General features: G+C 39.4%; 1 protein-coding gene and 2 long non-coding RNA genes across 15 annotated transcripts in view; all 3 read left to right on the top strand.

Moving 5' to 3' along the window:
* The window catches only part of tenm2a (teneurin transmembrane protein 2a), a 719,932-nt gene that overhangs the window by 689,976 nt on the left and 6,204 nt on the right, over positions 1 to 23,752 (top strand). For all 13 annotated transcript variants that reach the window (XM_061901815.1, XM_061901814.1, XM_061901813.1 and 10 more), the window contains 6 exons: positions 1,847 to 2,404; positions 2,522 to 2,791; positions 2,914 to 3,324; positions 8,071 to 8,181; positions 8,280 to 8,547; positions 23,043 to 23,173. In XM_061901815.1, the coding sequence (XP_061757799.1) occupies positions 1,847 to 2,404; positions 2,522 to 2,791; positions 2,914 to 3,324; positions 8,071 to 8,181; positions 8,280 to 8,547; positions 23,043 to 23,173 (1,749 nt within the window). The remainder of the gene's footprint in view (positions 1 to 1,846; positions 2,405 to 2,521; positions 2,792 to 2,913; positions 3,325 to 8,070; positions 8,182 to 8,279; positions 8,548 to 23,042; positions 23,174 to 23,752) is intronic.
* On the top strand, positions 15,444 to 17,741 carry LOC133553525 (uncharacterized). Its single transcript, XR_009806933.1, has 3 exons — positions 15,444 to 16,144; positions 17,054 to 17,131; positions 17,665 to 17,741. It is a non-coding gene; the product is annotated as an uncharacterized LOC133553525 (long non-coding RNA).
* Positions 18,108 to 21,282, top strand: LOC133553524 (uncharacterized). The gene is made up of 3 exons (XR_009806932.1): positions 18,108 to 18,352; positions 20,921 to 20,992; positions 21,109 to 21,282. It is a non-coding gene; the product is annotated as an uncharacterized LOC133553524 (long non-coding RNA).

Raw genomic sequence — 23,752 nt, 5'->3', positions numbered from 1 at the left:
ATTTAAATAATTATTTAAAGATGTGTTTGTTTTTAAATGTCCCATCTAGCCATCCATACTGAAAGGCTGTATTGATTAATTATTTATTTATAAGGTGTGTCGATATCAGTGCTATTCAACTGGCAGTGGTTCTCAACCTTTTTTCAGTGATGTACCCCCTGCGAACATTTTTTTAATTCAAGTACCCCCTAATCAGAGCAAAGAATTTTTGGTTGAAAAAAAGAGATAAAGAAGTAAAATACAGCACTATGTCATCAGTTTCTGATTCATTAAATTGTTTACCAATGCAAAATATTGCTCATTTGTAGTGGTCTTTCTTGAACTATTTGAAATTTTTTTTTTAAAATATCTAAAAAACTTGTTGAAAAATAAACAAGTGATTCAATTATAAATAAAGATTTCTACAAATAAAAGTAATCATCGACTTAAAGTGCCCTCTTTGGGGATTGTAACAGAGATCCATCTGGATTCATGAACTTAATTCTAAACATTTCTTCACAAAAAAATGAAATCTTTAACATCAACATTTATGGAACATGTCCACAAAAAAATCTGTCTGTCAACACTGAATATTGCATTGTTGCATTTATTTTCACAGTTTATGAACTTACATTTATATTTTGTTGAAGTATTATTCAATAAATATATTTATAAAGGATTTTTGAATTGTGGCTATTTTTAGAATCTTTTTTAAAAATCTCAAGTACCCCTTGGCATACCTTCAAGTACCCCCATTTGAGAACCACTGCTCTAGGGGCCAAATCCAGCCCAGAAATGACTTTGAGGCAAATGTTTCTGCATCAAATTCCTAAAATCACTATAAATGTTCCTGTTGTATAGAGGAACTTGGACCACTATAAATACATTGGCAGATCCTTGCATTGACATTTTAACGTTGCTCGCAAACAGAACACCGGGCTCCAAACTACTGATTTACATTAATGAGGAGTTCCTCAAGCCCTCTCCTTTTTGACAGTTATTTTTCGTAATATGATTTACAGTGGGGCAAAAAAGTATTTAGTCAGCCACCGATTGTGCAAGTTCTCCCACTTAAAATGATGACAGAGGTTTGTAATTTTCATCATAGGTACACTTCAACTGTGAGAGACAGAATGTGAAAAAAAAATCCAGGACGTCACATTGTAGGAATTTTAAAGAATTTATTCGTAAAATATGGTGGAAAATAACTATTTGGTCAACCATTCAAAGCTCTCACTGATGGAAGGAGGTTTTGGCTCACAATCTCACGATACATGGCCCCATTCATTCTTTCCTTAACACGGATCAATCGTCTTGTCCCCTTAGCACGAAAACAGCCCCAAAGCATGATGTTTCCACCCCCATGCTTCACAGTAGGTACGGTGTTCTTGGGATGCAACTCAGTATTCTTCTTCCTCCAAACACGACGAGTTGAGTTTATACCCAAATGGATACATGGATGATACAACAGAGGATTGGGAGAATGTCATTTGGTCAGATGAAACAAAAATAAAACTTTTTGGTATAAACTCAACTCGTGGATACCATTTTTAGTTATACTAGTAGTGTTCCTCAAGGTTCCATTTCAGGTCCTCTTTTCTTCATCATTTGGGCTATTCAACTGGGGGCCTTTTAGTTCTTTAAAAAAAAGAAAAAAAACTTGTGAGTGACTCATATTTTTGCAGCAGTTTCTTTTTTCAACTCTCGAGTGCTGCAATAGAAATGATCTTTGTCTAGCTTTTTTGCAGAAAGTTGTTAAAAACAGCGATCCTGTAACTCTGATAAAATATATCAACCAAAATTAAATGTTCAAAGTGAAAGCTGACTTTTGATTAATAGTTTTGGTTTTCTGCTTATGTATTTCCAGTCCATGGTGTTGTTGCTACAGAGCCAAAAGCAGTACATCTTTGAGTTTGATTCCTCAAACCGGGTGACGGCTGTCACCATGCCGAGCGTGGCCCGCCACACCATGTTCACGCACGTGTCCATCGGATACATTCGTAACATTTACAATCCCCCAGAAAGCAACGCCTCCATCATTCACGACTTCAGCGAAGACGGCAGGCCCCAGGCCACACATTACCTGGGAACCGGCCGGCGTGTCCTCTACAAGTACGGCAAACTGGCCAAGCTGTCCGAGATTGTGTATGACAGCACCGCGGTCACTTTCGGCTACGACGAGACAGCCGGCGTGCTGAAGATGGTCAATCTGCAGAGCGGCGGCTTCTCATGCACCATCCGCTATCGCAAAATGGGCCCGCTCATCGACAAGCAAATCTATCGCTTCAGCGAGGAGGGGATGGTCAACGCAAGGTTTGACTACACCTACCACGACAACAGTTTCCGAATCGCCAGCATGAAACCAGTCATCAGTGAAACCCCTCTACCCGTCGACCTCTACAGATATGATGAAATCTCTGGAAAGGTGCACCTAATGCTGTCTTTGAGAATTGATATGCAGACCTCATAAGTGATTTCTAAGAACCAGCCTGTTCTTTGGCTGGCATACGACTTATACTTTCTGCAAACTTGTCTCTCCTAGGTGGAGCACTTTGGAAAGTTTGGGGTCATTTACTACGACATCAATCAAATCATCACCACCGCTGTGATGACGCTGAGTAAGCATTTCGACACCCACGGTCGCATCAAGGAGGTCCAGTACGAGATCTTCCGTTCCCTCATGTACTGGATGACAGTGCAGTACGACAGCATGGGACGGGTGGTGAAAAGGGAGCTCAAGATCGGGCCCTACGCCAACACCACTCAGTATCGCTATGATTATGACGGAGACGGACAGCTCACAGGGGTCAAGGTGAGTAATTCATGTGGAAGGGTCCATATAACTTTGATTTATACTCTATTATCAGTGATTTATACTCTATTATCAGGCATTGTACTGATGCTTCTTTGATCTACGGCGCGATATCGTTTCAGGTGAACGACTGGTCAACATGGCGTTACAGCTACGACCTGAACGGTAACCTTCATCTGCTGAACCCCGGGAACAGCGCTCGCATCATGCCGCTACGCTATGACCTCCGCGATCGCATCACACGACTGGGCGATGTCCAGTACCGCCTGGATGAAGACGGTTACCTCAGCCAGCGGGGGTCTGACATGTTTGACTACAACTCAAAGGGTCAGCTGCTGAGGGCCTACAATCGGGGACCAGGTGGCTGGAGCGTGGTGTATCACTACGACGGGCTAGGCCGCAGAGTCTCGACAAGGAACAGCCTCGGACAGCACCTTCAGTTCTTTTATGCTGATCTCAACCATCCAACGAGGGTGACCCACATCTTTAACCACTCCAGCTCTGAAATATCCTCGCTCTACTATGACTTGCAGGTAGGTGTGCAAGGCGGCATCTACCACCATTTTGCTTCTATGCCTGCCCAAACAAGTCGAGCAAATTTAAAGTGGGCCGATGATGATTTTCACTTCCTCGTGGGCTGGATGATATGTACTATTGAATATGCTTTGGTGTAAATTTTCCTCCCCAGTCACTTTTATGACTCGTTTTGTTGAGTCTGCCAGTTGTGCGTAGAGGCGTTCCCGTTTTGCATATTATTGATCTGCATGAAGCCAGGAGAACTACAGCTCAAGACCACCTTAGGCAACACATTTTCCACACTTTTTTATTCATGTGAAATGATTTTTTCACCTTTTAAATCAAACTTTAACTAAATTGAATGTATTTTATCACACATTTATGAGGGGAAAATGGTTCAATGATTTTTTTTTTTTTTTTTGCAAAATAAGGAATTTAACATAAATCTGCTAACCATCCTGGCACATTTCCAATCAAGATTCTAACGCAGCTTCTAAGCCCAGTTTTGAGACATTCCACCACAGGAGAAAATTAATTTGTCATTACAGTGGAACCTCAATTTTCAAACTTAATTGGTTCTTGAACAGGTAGACAGAAAATTTTGTACTAGAGGTGTCCGATAATAGCTTTTTTGCCAATATCCGATATTACGATACTTTCCAACTATTAATTACCAATTCCGATATCAACCGATACCGATATATATAGTCGTGGAATTATGCCTAATTTTGCTGTTGTGCCACGCTGGATGCATTAAACCAGTGGTCCCCAACCACCGGGCCGCAGAAGAATTTTTTATTAAAAAAAACAAAACAAAAAAACAATTTAAAAAATGTTTTTTTCAACATAAAAAACACAATATACACTTACAATTAGTGCACCAAAAACAAAAACCTCCCTTTTTCATGACAAATTATTAAGCGTTGACCGGTCCGCGGATACAAAAAGGTTGGGGACCACTGCATTAAACAATGTAACAAAGTTTTCCAAAATAAATCATCTCAAAGTATGGAAAAAAATGCCAACATGGCACTGCAATATTTATTTTGGAAGTCGCAAAGTGCATTATTTTTTTTAACGTGCTTCAAAACAGCAGCTCGGAATTTGGGACATGCTCTCCCTGAGAGACCATGAGGAGGTTGAGGTGGGGGGGTAGGAGTTAGCGGGGGGTGTATATTGTAGCGTCCCAGAAGAGTTATTGCTGCAAGAGGGTCTGGGTATTTGTTCTGTTGTGTTTATGTTGTGTTATGGTGCGGATGTTCTCCCGAAATTTGTTTGTCATTCTTGTTTGGTGCGGGTTCACAGTGTGGCGCATATTTGTGACAGTGTTAAAGTTGTTTATACGGCCACCCTCAATGTGACCTGTGCGACTGTTGACCAAGTATGCCTTGCATTCACTTGTGTATGTGAAAAGCCGTAGATATTATGTGACTCGACCGGCACGCAAAGTCAGTGCCTTTAAAGTTAATTGGGGCTCTGTACTTCTACCTACGTCCGTGTACACAGCAGCGTTTTAAAAAGTTAAAAATCTTATTTTATGAAACCGAAACTGATCATTTCCGATATTACATTTTAAATCATTTATCAGCCGATAATGTTGGCAGTCCGATATTATTAGACATTCCTACTTTGTACTGTACATTAAAGCACATTTCTCCATTAACTATGTAAACACGAAAAATGGGTTACATCCTCAACAGAAGTCCATATTTTAGTAAAAGTTTGTACACTTTGAACGCAATATAAACCTCTATACTGTACTGCAGGGGTAGGGAACCTATTGCTCTAGAGCCAGATGTGGCTCTTTTGATGACTGCACCTGGCTCTCAGATAAATCTTTGCTGACATTGCTTAACACGATAAGTAATGAATAATTCCGCTGGTAATCACAGTGTCAAAAATAACGTTCAAAATATAAAAAATTCTCATGCATTTTAATCCATCCAGCCGGTTTCTACCGCACCTGCTCAAGAAGTCGCATTAATGGTAAGAAGTATTTTATTTATTGTTGGTTAGCTTCAGAATAACAATATTATTAAAAAGAAAATAATAATAATAATAATAATAATAAATAAATAAATGGGTTGTACTTGTATAGCGCTTTTCTACCTTCAAGGTACTCAAAGCGCTTTGACACTACTTCCACATTTACCCATTCACACACACATTCACACACTGATGGGGGAGAGCTGCCATGCAAGGCGCTAACCAGCACCCATCAGGAGCAAGGGTGAAGTGTCTTGCTCAGGACACAATGGACGTGACGAGGTTGGTACTAGGTGGGATTTGAACCACGGACACTCGGGTTGCGCACGGCCACTCTTCCAAATAGTGAGATTCAAGTCCACAGTGGATCTAAAATAATAGTGAGAGTCCAGTCCATAGTGGATCTAGCATAATATTGTGAGAGTCCAGTCCATAGTGGATCTAGCATAATATTGTGAGAGTCCAGTCCATAGTGGATCTAACATAATAATGTGAGAGTCCAGTCCATAGTGGATCTAGCATAATATTGTGAGAGTCCAGTCCATTGTGGATCTACCATAATAGTGAGACTCCAGTCCATAGTGGATCTAACATAATAATGTGAGAGTCCAGTCCATTGTGGATCTACCATAATAGTGAGAGTCCAGTCCATAGTGGATCTAGCATAATATTGTGAGAGTCCAGTCCATTGTGGATCTACCATAATAGTGAGACTCCAGTCCATAGTGGATCTAACATAATAGTGAGAGTCCAGTCCATAGTGGATCTAACATAATAGTGAGAGTCCAGTCCATAGTGGATCCAACATAATAGTGAGAGTCCAGTCCATAGTGGATTTAACATAATAGTGAGAGTACAGTCCATAGTGGGTCTAACATAATAATGTGAGAGTCCAGTCCATTGTGGATCTAGCATAATGGAGAGAGTCCAGTCCATAGTGGATCTAACATTATAGTGAGAGTCCAGTCCATAGTGGATCTAGCATAATATTGTGAGAGTCCAATATGAGACTTATTATACTCTAAACATGTTGGTCTTACTTAAAAATGCACGCATTTAGTTGTAATCAGTCTTAAAAAAATATTATATGGCTCTCACGGAAATACTTTTAAAAATATTTGGCTTGTAGGGCTCTCTCGGCCAAAAAGGTTCCCGACCCCTGCTGTACCGTATATAAAACAAACATAAAAATATGGACATGGATCAACTTTTTTTAATAACAAAATCAACAAAACAACTACCTTAACTGTCCTCATTTTCAGCTTCCCTGCTGACAAGCACACACACTGTCACTAGCCCTGTGGCACACTCTGAATATCACTAAACTCCTTAACTTTAACATTCAGGCCGCTACTATTAGGGATAAGGAATAAAATCCACTTAGCAGGAAGCAGCTAGGAAATACACCTGCGGTAATATTTCAAATGAAGCCCCATGTCATTCATTTTCTGAAAACATGGATCGCGGGCCCTACGCGCAGTGCGTGATCTGCGTATAGGGAGAAGGGGCCCTGCTGCAGCTGAAAAAGGTTATGACTGAAACGAGGAAGAACAGTGGAGGAAAAACATTACTGGGTTAATATGATCAAAGTTCATATGAACATGTGAGAAACAACCATCATAAAAATGCACGGCAGGACTTTCACTGTTCAAGGCCATGAATAACAGTTATCACAAGACAATGGAGAGCAACGTGAATCAGGAAGGGAGTCCTAATTAGGAATGAGCCTGGTAATCAGTTAATTGATCATTATCGTTGATTGTTGATTAATCACGTCTTCAAGCAACTGAAGCGTGGGATGCTTGGCTGCAACCAGCAGAGGAGCTGTTGATTTAGTCCTGGTCTAACAAAGAAAATGAAGTTCTGAACATTTATAGAGAGAGAGAGAGCTATTCCAACACCATTAAAATGGGTAAAAGCTAATAAATAAACAATTGATTATTCCCCTAGTCAATTTAATATAGTCAAATACCTGTCCTTAGTACTGTTGGCATTTTTTATTTGCACTTATCAGCAACGATAAGACATAGAAGGCTTCAATCGGGAGCATAAAGATAATGGCTGAATGGAAAAAGGTCAGGTGAATTGACGAGTCCAGATCGATCTACCTTGTTCCAGAGTGCATCAGGGTAAGAAGAGAAGAGGATGCAGTGATGCTGACATCATTATTCTCTATTATCTATCATCACTATTCTCCCTTGTGGAAGGTCCGATCCGGTGGCCATGTACTGCTTGCCTGTGTATCGGCTGGGGACATCTCTGCGCTGCTGATCCGCCTCCGCTTGGGATGGTTTCCTGCTGGCTCCGCTGTGAACGGGACTCTCGCTGCTGTGTTGGATCCGCTTTGGACTGGACTCTCGCGACTGTGTTTGATCCATTATGGATTGAACTTTCACAGTATCATGTTAGACCCGCTCGACATCCATTGCTTTCCTTCTCTCTAAGGTTCTCATAGTCATCATTGTCACCAACGTCCCACTGGGTCATTATTGTCACCGATGTCCCACTGGGTGTGAGTTTTCCTTGCCCTTATGTGGGCCTACCGAGGATGTCGTAGTGGTTTGTGCAGCCCTTTGAGACACTAGTGATTTAGGGCTATATAAGTAAACATTGATTGATTGATTGATTATTAGTGCCAGCCATGTTGTGACCTGGGCTTGCTTCACTTAGTCAGGGCAAGATATAAAGTGACCCATAAATGATCTCAAATGACTATGTGTAATAAAGTGAATAGTAGCGTTATTCACTTGGATTGTTTTTTTTTTTTGATTGTTTAGGGTCATTTGTTTGCCATGGAGGTAAGCAGTGGTGAGGAATACTACATAGCATCTGATAACACCGGAACACCCCTAGCTGTTTTTAGCAGCAATGGACAGATGATCAAACAGGTAACGCAAGTCCGATGTGTCCCATTCATGCAGTCACTGTTTATTCAGCGTTTCATAACAATGATGATAACACTATGTTTTATACTGGCCCCTTTCAGTTGCAGTACACAGCCTATGGGGAGATTTATCTGGACTCCAATCCAGAATTCCAGCTGGTGGTTGGATTTCACGGTGGTCTTTATGACTCACTGACCAAGCTGGTCCACTTCACCCAGCGTGACTATGACGTCTTGGCGGGGCGCTGGACCTCACCGGACTACAGCATCTGGCCCAAAATTGGGAAGGATCCGTCTCCGTTTAATTTGTACATGTTTAAGAACAACAATCCACTCAGTGACATGTTGGATGTCAAAAATTATGTCACAGGTAAGAGCGTTGGTTCTTCATTGTTTTCTGTCAACCCAGCCCCTTCAGGGGATAATATATTATTGTTTTACTATCTTTACTATAGTTATCTGTACTTCTGTATGCATTCTGCATACCGTATTTTTCGGACTATAAGTCGCAGTTTTTTTCATAGTTTGGCGGGGGGTGCGACATATACTCCGGAGCGACTTATGTGTGAAATTATTAAAACATTACCGTACAATATCAAATAATATTATTTATCTCATTCGCCGAGGAGACGAAGAAAATGTCAGCAATTGTCACACACCCGTCAGCAATCGTCACATACACGTCAACCAATAAGAATTTGGCGGGGGAGGGTCATGGCAGAAGTGCATTGTGGGTCATGGAATGCTAACTGCTACAGTGGGGCAAAAAAGTATTTAGTCAGCCACAGATTGTGCAAGTTCTCCCACTTAAAATGATGACAAAGGTCTGTAATTTGAATCATAGGTACACTTCAACTGTGAGAGACAGAATGTGAAAAAAAATATCCAGGAATTCATATTGTAGGAATTTTAAAGAATTTCTTTGTAAATTATGGTGGAAAATAAGTATTTGGTCAACCATTCAAAGCTCTCACTGATGGAAGGAGGTTTTGGCTCAAAATCTCACGATACATGGCTCCATTCATTCTTTCCTTAACACGGATCAATCGTCCTGTCCCCTTAGCAGAAAAACAGCCCCAAAGCATGATTTTCCACCCCCATGCTTCACAGTAGGTATGGTGTTCTTGGGATGCAACTCAGTATTCTTCTCCCTCCAAACACAACGAGTTGAGTTCATACCAAAATGGATACATGGATGATACAGCAGAGGATTGGGAGAATGTCATGTGGTCAGATGAAACCAAAATAGAACTTTTTGGTATAAACTCAACTCGTCGTGTTTGGAGGAAGAAGAATACTGAGTTGCATCCCAAGAACACCATACCTACTGTGAAGCATGGGGCTGTTTTTTCTGCTAAGGGGACAGGACGATTGATCCGTGTTAAGGAAAGAATGAACGGGGCCATGTATCGTGAGATTTTGAGCCAAAACCTTCCATCAGTGAGAGCTTTGAATGGTTGACCAAATACTTATTTTCCACCATAATTAAAAAATAAATTCTTTAAAATTCCTACAATGTGAATTCCTGGATTTTTTTTCACAGTTTGTCTCTCACAGTTGAAGTGTACCTATGATGAAAATTACAGACCTCTGTCATCATTTTAAGTAGGAGAACTTGCACAATTGGTGGCTGGCTAAATACTTTTTTGCCCCACTGTATATACGACTGCCATAGCTATTAAATTGGATCATTTCAACTTTGGCGGTGACTTATATAAACTGAGAAGGTCTGAACAAAAATGGCGCTGAAAAGGAAATCATGTACTGCAGATTACAAACTGGACGTAGTGAAATATGCAGCAGAAAACGACAAGAGGAAGCGGCGCATTACTTCGGAGTTGGCGGAGTTGTTTAGAAGTGACATCGAGGAAGATTTCATCGGATTTATCGATTAGGAGTGACAGATTATTTGGTAAACGTATAGCATGTTGTATATGTTATAGTTATTTGAATGACTCTTACCATAATATGTTACGTTAACATACCAGGCACCTTCTCAGTTGGTTATTTATGCGTCATATAACGTACACTTATTCAGCCTGTTGTTCACTATTCTTTATTTATTTTAAATTGCCTTTCAAATGTCTGTTCTTGGTGTTGGGTTTTATCAAATAAATTTACCCAAAAAATGTGATTTATACTCCAGTGCAACATATTTATGTTTTTTTCCTTATTTATTATGAATTTTCGGCGGGTGCGACGTATACTCAGGAGTTATTTATAATCCGAAAAATACGGCACAACTATTGCAAATTTTGGCCTTCGGCTCATTGTTAGAGAGCAGCAATTTGAGTAAAAAGTACCGGCAGGTCATGAGTTCAAACCCCGGCCGAGTCATACCAAAGACTATAAAAATGGGACCCATTACCTCCCTGCTTGGCACTTGGCATCAAGGGTTGGAATCTGGAGTTGAATCCTCAAAATGATTCCCGAGCACAGCTACCGCTGCTGCTCACTGCTCCCCTCACCTCCCAGAGGGTGGAACCAAGGGGAAGGCTCAAATGCTGAGGGTAATTTCACCACAGCTAGTGTGTGTGTGTGTGTGTGTGTGTGTGTGTGTGTGTGTGTGTGTGTGCGTTTGTCAAAGTGACATATGGGGACATTTTTATGAAATTTCACCTTACATATGAGGACCTGTTGAAATATGAGGACATTTTCCATGTCCCCATATTTCCCGCAATGCTATCGTGTTCTAGACCCTCCCAGCATGTTCCCAGACCAAAAATCTCTAAAGTCTTCATTTGTCAAATTTTCAGAAAAAGTGTGTGAAAGTGTGTGTAATTTTTTGGGTCACTTTCGATTTTGCCCCTAGTGGCCATCTTTGCTATTATGACACACACACACACACACGTGTCCTCATATGTCATATGTCCTCATATGTCATGTGGGTCAGAAACTCACACACTCCAACATTTGAAAAACATATAATCATTACAGCAATGAACATACTTTTGAAATCTAAATCAAGTAACACATTTTCAACTGATCTGATGATCTCAACCTTTTTTATGTTAGTTTTATCTATTCATTTGGTTTATCTGGAGAGGATTTGGGCTAGACAATCAATAATAAAGGGATTATGGTGATGATTTAATCGGTTTGATTCAGTATTTTACTGTATTGGGCTTTTTTCTATTCTGTTGTCTAAAATACAATGCCGCACAATAATTACTTTAAATGTGCCTGAAAAAAAACTTTCAACCTTGATTGAGACAAAGGCGATAATTCAAATGGAATTCAAACTACATACAGTATTTAATATTTTCAAATGGTTACAATAGCACATGATTTTGGTATTTTTATCTTTGGGACAAATTTTGGATTCAATTGGGGATTGTTTTTGGAGGTATTCACTTCACATTGTGTTCAAGATGGTTACTTCCGCCCACTGTGAAGAGTCTCGGCGTCTGATTGGTCCAATTTTCAGTTAGGCGCCGCCGTTGGATGATGTCTGATCCTAACAGAGGGCTAAATCACTAGTTAATTATTTTCCTCATGGAAGTTATACAGCTCACGTATCACACTTAATATTGAATATATATAAAAAGGGTTTTCCAAAAGGACCATTTATAATCGAAATACAAAACTTCACACACGATTTTGAGCACAACAGAGCGCTCAGTGAACAGCACTTCCGGGACCTGCATCACCGGAGGGGGACATCTATCTTGGCCACAAACCATCTTTGACAGTCTTCGGCAGCATGGTTGAATCAGGTGAGCATAAAATGAAGTTTAACGTAATTAAATAGACCAATGTTTTTTAACATAGGAAAATAGTTCATTGTAAACAACAGTTAAATGTTTGTTGTTATTAATTGCAATCAGATTTGATTTTATGAGGTCAAATTAAACATTTCAGTTCTGGGCCAAGGCCAAGGCATTTAAATTTTTTTTTTTAAAGTTGCATGGAAGATTATAAGTAGCAGTGATTGTCACACACACACTAGGTGTAGTGAAATTATTCTCTGCATTTGACCCATCACCCTTGATCACTATGCTAGTAAACCTTTTCTTAATTTTAAACAAGACAGACTAGAGTTCTTCAAATTGTTTATACTTTTTCTCAAATACAAATATGTCAAGCTGATAAGCACTGTGGAGTAGGCATGTTACTGATATTGTTACATTAGTTCTTTGTTTGAGAAGCTTCATGTCTGCGCTGATCCTAAATTTAACAGTTTTTGAAGGGTTTGGTTCTTTGTTTTATTTCTGTGTCACTGACTTTTTAAATTTTTATGTGTGGATTTGTTAGGCGCATCAACACATGATATAGACATCGTGCCCAAAAGAAGAGCGAGACGTAATCCTGAGGCTGAAGCTACCGAGTTTATTTGATCTGGATGTGACAAGTCTTGTTTTAAGGCCCAGTGGATCAATGATTTGAAAGGTATGTCTTGTTATGTAACATATCAATGGTAACTGTACCAACATCTCATTTGGATCATTTCCTTACAGTCTAATAGAGGTTGTATTATATGGCTTTAATTAGAAGTGTTTGGAATAACAGCGTTCCACGTCCCAAGAGCTAGCTTCTGTAGCCAAGGATCGGACCGCCAAGTGCCCTGCCTTCGGCTGCCGCCCAGTTCACAATGCACCCGACCTCTATGGCCCCTCGGAGTCTTGTTCACGAGTGGGGGAAGAGTGGATCGTGAGATCGACAGGCGGATCGGTGTGGGGTCTTCGGTAATGCGGACGTTGTATCGATCCGTTGTGGTGAAGAAGGAGCTGAGCCGGAAGGCAAAGCTCTCAATTTACCGGTCGATCTACGTTCCCATCCTCACCTATGGTCATGAGCTTTGGGTCATGACCGAAAGGATAAGATCACGGGTACAAGCGGCCCAAATGAGTTTCCTCCACCGGGTAGGGGTGCTCTCCCTTAGAGATAGGGTGAGAAGCTCTGCCATCCGGGAGGAACTCAAAGTAAAGCCGCTGCTCCTCCACATGGAGAGGAGCCAGATGAGGTGGTTCGGGCATCTGGTCAGGATGCCACCCGAATTCCTCCCTAGGGAGGTGTTTAGGGCACGTCCAACCGGTAGGAGGCCACGGGGAAGACCCAGGACACGTTGGGAAGACTATGTCTCCCGGCTGGCCTGGGAACGCCTCGGGATCCCCCGGGAAGAGCTAGACGAAGTGGCTGGGGAGAGGGAAGTCTGGGCTTCCCTGCGTAGGCTGCTGCCACCGCGACCCCACCTCGGAAAAGCGGAAGATGATGGATGGATGGATGGATGGTATAATATGAAAACGATGTTACTAATGCTGTTACTTTTACCGGTAACGAGTAAGCTAATAACTTTTATGTACGCTACAACGCTGTTACGATGCGTTTTATGTAATGTGGCATGCTACTTTTGATGTTATTGTATGTCAACAAGACAGCGTTAGAAGCACAAAAGGGTTAGTGCAGGTAATATCTTTTTACTAATGAAAGCAACCCCCGGAAGTAATTACGAACACGATATCAAATAGAAAGAGGCCTCATCCACACACAAACAAAAACATTCAACAGAACTATCTTAACTGCCACTGCTAAGCTAAAAAATACAGCTGAACTATTCTGCTATGTCTGGGCGCTGAAGTCCCACATCACTTGGCAAAAGGCACAGCTTTTTAAAGGCACACACACACTCTGCTCTCATGAAATGTCTCTCAACTGCATATGCTAGATATTTAAAACTTTTCTTTTTCAAGTAACACATTAATTACAAACCCCGTTTCCATATGAGTTGGGAAATTGTGTTAGATGTAAATCCAAATGGAATAATTTTTTTTACAAATAATAATTAACTTAGAATTTCATGGCTGCAATACGTGCCAAAGTAGTTGGGAAAGGGCATGTTCACCACTGTGTTACATCACCTTTTCTTTCAACAACACTCAATAACCGTTTGGGAACTGAGGAAACTAATTGTTGAAGCTTGGAAGGTGGAATTCTTTCCCATTCTTGTTTTATGTAGAGCTTCAGTCTCCTCTGTCGTATTTTACGCTTCATAATGCACCACACATTTTTGATAGGACTGCAGGCCGGCCAGGAAAGTACCTGCACTCTTTTTTTATGAAGCTGAACACGTGCTGAATGTGGCTTGGCATTGTCTTGCTGAAATAAGCAGGGGCGTACATGAAAAAGTCGGCGCTTAAATGGGAGCAAATGTTGTTCCAAACAGATGGGTAACTTACAGATGTGTAAGTTACCCATGCCTTGGGCACTAATGCACCCCCATACCATCACAGATGCTGGCTTTTGAACTTTGCGTCGATAACATTCTGGATGGTTCGCTTCCCCTTTGGTCCGGATGAAACGGTGTCCAATATTTCCAAAAATAATTTGAAATGTGGGCTCGTCAGACCACAGAACACTTTTCCACTTTGCATCAGCCCATCTTAGATGATCTCGGGCCCAGAGAAGCCGGCGGCGTTTCTGGATGTTGATAATTGGCTTTCGCTTTGCATAATAGAGCTTTAACTTGCACTTACAGATGTAGCAACACACTGTATTTAGTGACAGTGGTTTTCTGAAGTGTTCCTGAACTCATGTGGTGATATCCTTTAGAGATTGATATCGGTTTTTGATACAGTGCCGTCTGAGGGATCGAAGGTCACAGTTATTCAATGTTGGTTTCCAGACATGCCGCTTACGTGGAGTGATTTCTCCGGATTCTCTGAACCTTTTGATGATATCATGGAGCGTAGATGTTGAAATCCCTAAATTTCTTGCAATTGCACTTTGAGAAAGGTTGTTCTTAAACTGTTTGACTATTTGCTCACGCAGTTGTGGACAAAGGGGTGTACCTCGCCCCATCCTTTCCTGTGAAAGACTGAGCATTTTTTGGGAAGCTGTTTTTATAGCCAATCATGGCACCCACCTGTTCCAAATTAGCCTTCACACCTGTGGGATGTCCCAAATAAGTGTTTGATGAGCATTTCTTAACTTTATCAGTATTTATTGCCACCTTTCCCAACTTGTTTGTTGCATGTTGCAGGCATCAATTTTTAAAGTTAATGATTATTTGCACCAAAAAAATGTTTATCAGTTTGAACATCAAATATCAATCAATCAATCAATGTTTACTTATATAGCCCTAAATCACTAGTGTCTCAAAGGGCTGCACAAACCACTACGACATCCTCGGTAGGCCCACATAAGGGCAAGGAAAACTCACACCCAGTGGGACGTCGGTGACAATGATGACTATGAGAACCTTAGAGAGGAGGAAAGCAATGGATGTCGAGCGGGTCTAGCATGATACTGTGAAAGTTCAATCCACAATGGATCCAACACAGTCGCAAGAGTCCAGTCCAAAGCGGATCCAACACAGCAGCGAGAGTCCCGTTCACAGCGGAGCCAGCAGGAAACCATCCCAAGCGGAGGCGGATCAGCATCGCAGAGATGTCCCCAGCCGATACACAGGCAAACATATGTTGTCTTTGTAGCATATTCAACTGAATATGGGTTGAAAATGATTTGCAAATCATTGTATTCTGTTTATATTTACATCTAACACAATTTCCCAACTCATATGGAAACGGGGTTTGTACTTAATTTAATAATTATTTACATTTATGAAAGAGTAATTCTGTTTGTAATATAATTTTTAGTCAAGTAACGACTATTATTATTGCTTTTTAAAACAGATATTCCAAACATTGTTAATTGATAAACTGTTTTATCAGGATATGGTGTATTTGCTCTTGCATCAATTTAAAAAGGTTCTTTTGTGGTCGAGTACCGAGGGAAGTTCATCTCAAGACATGAGCGGGACAAGAGACAGAAACCCTCTATAAATATCTTTACTATTTATCTGGCATTATATGCTCATAATGTTAACAACAAAAAGTGCTGATAATGTTATAATTAATAAGTTCTAACATTATTTTTATGTGTTTTGTTGCAGACACCAACTGTTGATGTTCTATCTCAACATTCTCCAGATTCATGTGACCGATAAACCGACTTCATCCCTCCAACAGGTTATTACTTGACTATTTTACTATCCATCCATCCATCCATTTTCTACTACCTGTCCCTTTTTTGGGTTGGCGGGGTGTGCTTGAGCCTATCTGAGCTGCATTCGGGCGGAAGGCGGAGTACACCCTGGACAAGTCGCCACCTCATTACACGGCCAACACAAATAGACAACATTTACACTCACATTCACACACTAGGGCCAATTTAGTGTTGCCAATCAACCTATCCCCAGGTGCATGTCTTTGGAGGTAAGATGAGTACCCGGAGGGAACCCACGCAGTCACGGGGAGAACATGCAAACTCCACACAGAAAGATCACGAGCCCAGGATTTAACTCAGGACTACTCAGGACCTTCGATTTGTGACGCACATGCACTTACCCCTGTTCCACCGTGCTGCCCTATATCTGCTAAAAACTTGACACAACCTATACTTCAAAAGACATTTAATCCTTTTAACCTCTCACAGATCAGTTTATATGACAACATTTTTTAAGCGTACATCCATGTTAGTCTGTGGAATTTACAACTCATGTTTAGCAAAACAGGAGATGTTACAGGTCAGCAACATGAATTCTATATGTGATCACTTGTCATGTACTCATATTGTTTGAACTAAAAAAGACTTCAGTGTGTTTCATATATGGTCCTCATATTTTTCTGAACCACATTAGTGTGTGTTACAATGTTTAATTCAAAGCTTTAAAATGAGTGTTTCAATCCAGGTCCTCATATTTTCTGAACCACATTTTAGTGAATGTTACATTCTTAAATACTAGTCTAAGAGCTAAAACGCTATAATAATCTTTACTGTTTATGTAGAATTATATGCTCAGAATATTATCAACCAAAAGTGGTTGTTAATGTTATAATTAATTAGTTCTGACATTATATTTTTGTGTTTTGTTGCAGACACCAACTGTTGGGGTTCTATCTCAACATTCTCCAGATTCAGATGTGAGCGATAAACCGACTTCATCCCTCCAACAGGTTATTACAAGTCTATTTTTACTATATCTGCTCTAAATGTGACCCAACCTATATTTTGAAAGACATTTATTAATTTTAATCTCTCACTGATCAGTTTATATGACAACATTTTCGTAAGAGTACATCCATGTTAGTCAGTAAGGAGTTTGGAACTCATGTTTAGCAAAACAGGAGATGTTACAAGTCAACAACATACATTCTACATGTGACCCCTCGTCATGTCCTTATATTGTTTGAACCAAGAAAGACTTAGGTGTGTTTCATATAAGGTCCTCATATTTTCTAAACCAGATTAGTGTGTGTTACAATGTTAATGTCCAAGCTTTAAAATGTGTGTCTCAATTCAGGTCCTCATATTTTCTGAACCAGATTTTAGTGTGTTTTATATTCTTAATTAATTGTCTAAGAGCTGAAACTCTGTAATAATCTTTACTATTTATCTGGCATTGTATGCTCAGAGTTTTATCCACAAAAAGTGCTGATAATGTTATAATTAATTAGTTCTGACATTATATTTTTGTGTTTTGTTGCAGAAACCAACTGTTGAGGTTCCATCTCAACATTCTCCAGATTCAGATATGAGCCATTAACTGACTTCATCCCTCCAACAGGTTATTACATGTCTATTTTTACTATATCTGCTCTAAATTTGACCCAACCTATATTTTGAAAGACATTTATTTATTTTAATCTCTCACAGATCAGTTTATATGACAACTTTTTCGCAAGGGTACATCCATGTTAGTCAGTAGAAAGTTTAGAACTCATGTTTAGCATAACAGGAGATGTTACAAGTCAACAACATAAATTCTACATGTGAGCACTCGTCATGTCCTTATATTGTTTGAAGCAAGAAAGACTTAGGTGTGTTTCATATAAGGTCCTCATATTTTCTGAACCAGAAAATGTGTGTTACAATGTTAATGTCAAAGCTTTAAAATGAGTGTCTCAATTCAGGTCCTCATATTTTCTGAACCAGATTTTTGTGTGTGTTACATTCTTAATGAATTGTCTAAGAGCTGAAACTCTGTAATAATCTTTACCCTTTATCTGGCATTGTATGCTCAGATTTTTATCAACAAAAAGTGGTGAGAATGTTATAATTAATTAGTTATGACATTATATTTTTGTGTTTTGTTGCAGAAACCAACTGTTGAGGTTCTATCTCAACATTCTCTAGATTCAGATGACAGCCATAAACCGACTTCATCCCTCCAACAGGTTATTACATGTCTATTTTTACTATATCTGCTCTAAATTTGACCCAACCTATATTTTGAAAGACATTTATTAATTTTAATCTCTCACAGATCAGTTTATATGACAACATTTTCGTAAGGGTACATCCATGTTAGTCAGTAGGGAGTTTGGAACTCATGTTTAGCAAAACAGGAGATGTTACAAGTCAACAACATAAATTCTACATGTGAGCACTCGTCATGTCCTCATATTGTTTGAACCAAGAAAGTGTGTTTCATATAAGGTCCTCATATTTTCTGAACCAGATTAGTGTGTGTTAAAATGTTAATGTCAAAGTTTTAAAATGAGTGTTTCAATTCAGAAAATGCAGTGCCTCTTGTTTACAGCCGGTTTTTGCAGCACTGTTTTCATTGATCAAAGTATTTTTTCGGTGGTCGTGTTTTTGGTACATAACTTGTAAATAGTGCGCAAATAATAGGCTATATTTATATAAATACATTCAAACCCCGTTTCCATATGAGTTGGGAAATTGTGTTAGATGTACATATAAACAGGATACAATGATTTGCAAATAATTTTCAACCCCAATTCTGTTGAATATGCTACAAAGACAACATATTTGATGTTAAAACTGCTAAACATTTTTCTTGCAAAGAATTTAGGGATTTTACCATCTACGGTCCGTAAAATTATCAAAAGGTTCAGAGAATCTGGAGAAATCACTGCACGTAAGCGATGTACTGCATTAAAAACCGACATCAGTGTGTAAAAGATATCACCACATGGGCTCAGAAATACTTCAGAAAACCACTGTCAGTTACTACAGTTGGTCGCTACATCTGTAAATGCAAGTTAAAACTCTACTATGCAAAGCAAATGCCATTTATCAACAAGACAGAGGAACGCCGCGGGCTTCGCTGGGCCCGAGCTCATCTAGGATGGACTGATGCAAAGTGGAAAAGTGTTCTGTGGTCTGACGAGTCCACATTTCAAATTATATTTGGAAATTGTGGACGTGGTGTTCTCCGGAACAAAGAGGAAAATAACCATCCGGCGCAAAGTTCAAAAGCCAGCATGTGTGATGGTATGGGGGTGTATTAGTGCCCAAAGCATGGGTAACTTACACATCTGAGAAGGCACCATTAATGCTGAATGGTCCATACAGGTTTTGGAGCAACATATGTTGTCATCCAAGCAACATTATCATGGACGCCCCTGCTTATTTCAGCAAAACAATGCGAAGCCACGTGTTACAACAGCGTGTCTTCGTAGTAAAAGAGTGCGGGTACTTTCCTGGCCCGCCTGCAGTCCAGACATGTCTCCCATCGAAAATGTGTAGCGCATTATGAAGCGTAAAACACGACAACTTAAGCTTTACATCAAGCAAGAATGGTAAAGAATTCCACTTTCAAAGCTTCAACAATTAGTTTCCTCAGTTCCCAAACGTTTATTGAGTGTTGTTAAAAGAAAATGTGATGTAACACAGTGGTGAACATGCCCTTTCCCAACTACTTTGGCACGTGTTGCAGCCATGAAATTCAAAGTTAATTATTATTTGCAAAAAAAAAAAAGTTTGAGTTTGAACATCAAATATGTTGTCTTTGTAGCATATTCAACTGAATATGGGTTGAAAAGGATTTGCAAATCATTGTATTCAGTTTATATTTACATCTAACACAATTTCCCAACTTTTATGGAAACGGGGTTTGTATATATATTAGTGCTGGGCAATGATTAACATTTTTAATCGAAGTTAATCGCACTATTTCTCTTATTAATCGCGATTAACTGCATTGTATACGCAAAGCCCAATAATGAATTCCAAAGTAGTGTGTAGTGCACCTTTATTGGAATATTCTCCCACATGAACAAAAGCGCCAAAACATTTGTTGTGCAAACACAATTTAAATCAGTCCTTGTTAAACAGTAGCAGTTAAATAGCAAATTTTATGAAAATCAACTCAAAAAATGTAAATACAAACATTTAAGCTTATTGCCACTGCCAGGGTATTTAAGTTATCTTGTTTGTTATGGAAAATAAATATAATCTACATACAAATCTCTGAGCCACAATCATAACATCTGAACAGGCAATTTCTGAGGTAACAGCAGAAACATTTTTTTTTTTATCAGGGATCTTATGTTTAAAAAACTTATATTATAGGTAGTGGGCTGTTTTAGGGAATTTTTGATCAAATTATCCGTAGTAGCAATATTAATAATGTTGTGTTTATTCTGCGTAGTGGACTTAAAATAATTATGACCATATCTGTTTGCTTGGTGCTTTGATAAACTTAACGCATATACATGGTACTATATTGTAATGTTATGAGCCAGGGGAAAAAAGAACTACCCTACCCAGCATGCAACAGGAGTGACGAGCATGCGCGGTAGCCCGGTATAGGTTGTGTCGCCATGACGGCATCTTGTATGTTGTGATATGCACGCTCTGAAAGCAAACGTTAAGAACTCAGCCAACACTCCTGGTCTGCATTATTCATAAATAGACAGACAACACATACTCCGCTACTTCACAAAGCACAATATGTTAAATGTTTACATTTACAGTTTTCTAATTCTTCCCTTCAGATTGACAGCAGGACAAATCGCTGGAAGTGGGTATGTCTCAAGCTTCTTCCACTTGGTCCACTCCAAAGCGGGGTAAATAAATAATCCACATCATTTACTAGAATATTATATTACGTTTTGCACCTTTTCACTGTGTTATAGTCATTATTCCTTCAGTAAGAAATTGTATTTTGTCTCCTTTATGACAGCTGCAAAGGGGAAGAAGTGGAAGCAGTTGAATGACACATGTTGCATTTTGTAACTGGCAACAAAGTACCAGGTAAAAAAGATTGTGAAGCCTCCCTCCATAAAGAACTAGTAACTCTACAGGACAGAGATTGGCTTGACATCAAGTACTACATCCATAACAGAATTATATTAAAAAAAGGGAAAACAAATGTTTTCCCACATCTTCTGTGGTAGTTTGAGTATGTTACCAGCAATTAAAAAAGCAAAATAAACAGCAAGCGTTTTGTATTTATTCCAGATAATTCTTAGCGACCAAATCCACAAAAACAATTCAGTTACACTTAGTCGACAATTACATTTTTACCCATGTTTCTTTTAAACTCTTCTTGGTTTTAGATTACAGTAGCATGGGATTGGGATTTTTTTTTTAAATGACAACACATCAACTAAACCAACTCTGGTGGTTTTGTTAAGTCTCTGATGTCATTAGCCTCATATGTCACATGAACCTGAAATCTTAAACACTCTGTGATGTCATGGTTGTCATATTTCACAAACTTGAAATCTTAAACACTCTGTGACGTCATGGTCATCATATGTCACATAAACTTGAAATCTTAAACACTCTGTGACGTCATGGTCATCATATGTCACATGAACCTGAAATCTTAAACACTCTGTGACGTCATGGTCGTCATATGTCACATAAACTTGAAATCTTAAACACTCTGGTCTTCATTTGTCACCTAAACCTGACAAGTCCTCATATGTACCATAAAAATCAGGTTCAGAAAAAAACAAAAGAGTTGCAAAAATCTCAATAGACCACTGTGTTTCTAAAATTCTGGTTCACTAACCGTCTGATTCCCAGGCCTGCAGGACCATTGGAAAGGCATGTCCCCATATGTCACGTTTTTGTCATAAGTCCTCATATGTCACCCAAACACGTATGTATGTGTGTGTGTGTGTGTGTGAGACTATCAGTGGTACTTTAACTTTTTAAATGTTAAAAAGTTGACACACTTGACATTAACATTTTTAAAACAGGTCAAATTAAATTCACCTGTACATGTAAAAGTTTAGTGCCTTTTACGCTCATATTTAATTGTTTTACCCAGAACCGAATATCCCAGACTTTTTGAGACTACAGTAGTTAAAACAGTAGTTAGTAAACTTTGAGGCTTAATTGGTTCTGTGACAGAGCTCATCACTCAAAACACTTGTATCCCAAATCAACATTTCCCATTAAAATTAATTGAAATCAGTTTAGTTCACGCTTGGTGCCCAAAACAGCATAATTGTAACATATAAAATGCTTTTTTAAAAAAGAAAAACTAACTTGAAGACAATAAATATTGTATAAAACACTACAATAAAATGCTCTACAAACAACTAAAGTAGTTTTATGAAGTAATGTAATAATAACGTACAGCATTTACCTTGGAGGGGGTGGACATCTGCAGTATCACCTTCAAGCTGCTTCTCCGTCAAACACACCATCAGCAGCCTTCCCATATTTTCATGGATGAATGTCCACCTTTTAAATATTTTAACATCTTTGGCTGACGTTAGACTCATTCTGCTTCAGTATGGATTTCAGAGTAGCAGTAATATCCTTGAATTGCTTCCCCAATGATGTCATCCACTTCCTTTTCTCCACACTGTCCTTCACACTCACTTTCTTCCTTCCTGTGGTTTGGGAAAAAAGTTATGTCCATCTCTAGCTATAAGCAAATGCTAGCGAGTAAGACCAGATGTTTTAGTCGGATCTTACGAGGTTCACTGAGACATTTGCTTCGCTAACTAAAGGCTGGAATGCTTGTAACTCGGAGTTTTGCTTGCAACTTAAAGCAAAAACTCCAAAGTTGAGCTACCACTGTTGTATTCATTTAAAATATTGGATAACGATGTATTTGTCACTCAGGAATATTTTTTTCTCTATCTGCTCCTGTAGATGTGAAGAGTTGGTTGGTGATGTTTGGCTTCCAGCTGAGTAACATAATCCCAGGATTCCCCCGACACTCACTCTACTTTGTGGAGCCGCCGTATGAGCTGCAGGCTACTCAGCACTGTGAAAATGGACAGGTACTTTTTGTGTTGTGACTTCTTTGGTTTTAATGTGACAGTGTTGTTATTGGTATTCCATTGTATTTGGGGAGGAATGTTATTTAATGATATGTCGTCTCCTTCACGAAAGGGAAAATCTGGTTCATCAAATTAAAATACAAAAGCAATGCGTATGTTTGTTTTGTTACCATTCAAATAACATTTCTCCAAATATAATTGAATATTTATAGTAACAGTTTCACATTAATACAAAATGTTGAGTACTAAACTTAACTGGTGAATGACAAAAACAATATATGTGTTATATTATATGGGACGGCGTGGCGCAGTGGGAGAGTGGCCGTGCGCAACCCGAGGGTCCCTGGTTCAATCCCCACCCAGTACCCACCTCGTAACGTCCGTTGTGTCCTGAGCAAGACACTTCACCCTTGCTCCTGATGGGTGCTGGTTAGCGCCTTGCATGGCAGCTCCCTCCATCAGTGTGTGAATGGGTAAAGTACAACCCATGTATTTATCATTTATATATATATATATGTATATATATATATATACCGTATTTCCTTGAATTGCCGCCAGGGCGCTAATTAATTTAAAACC

This window comes from Nerophis ophidion, linkage group LG05 (assembly GCF_033978795.1).
Source record: "Nerophis ophidion isolate RoL-2023_Sa linkage group LG05, RoL_Noph_v1.0, whole genome shotgun sequence".
NCBI lineage: Eukaryota > Metazoa > Chordata > Actinopteri > Syngnathiformes > Syngnathidae > Nerophis > Nerophis ophidion.
This window is presented reverse-complemented; position numbering and strand designations above follow the sequence as displayed.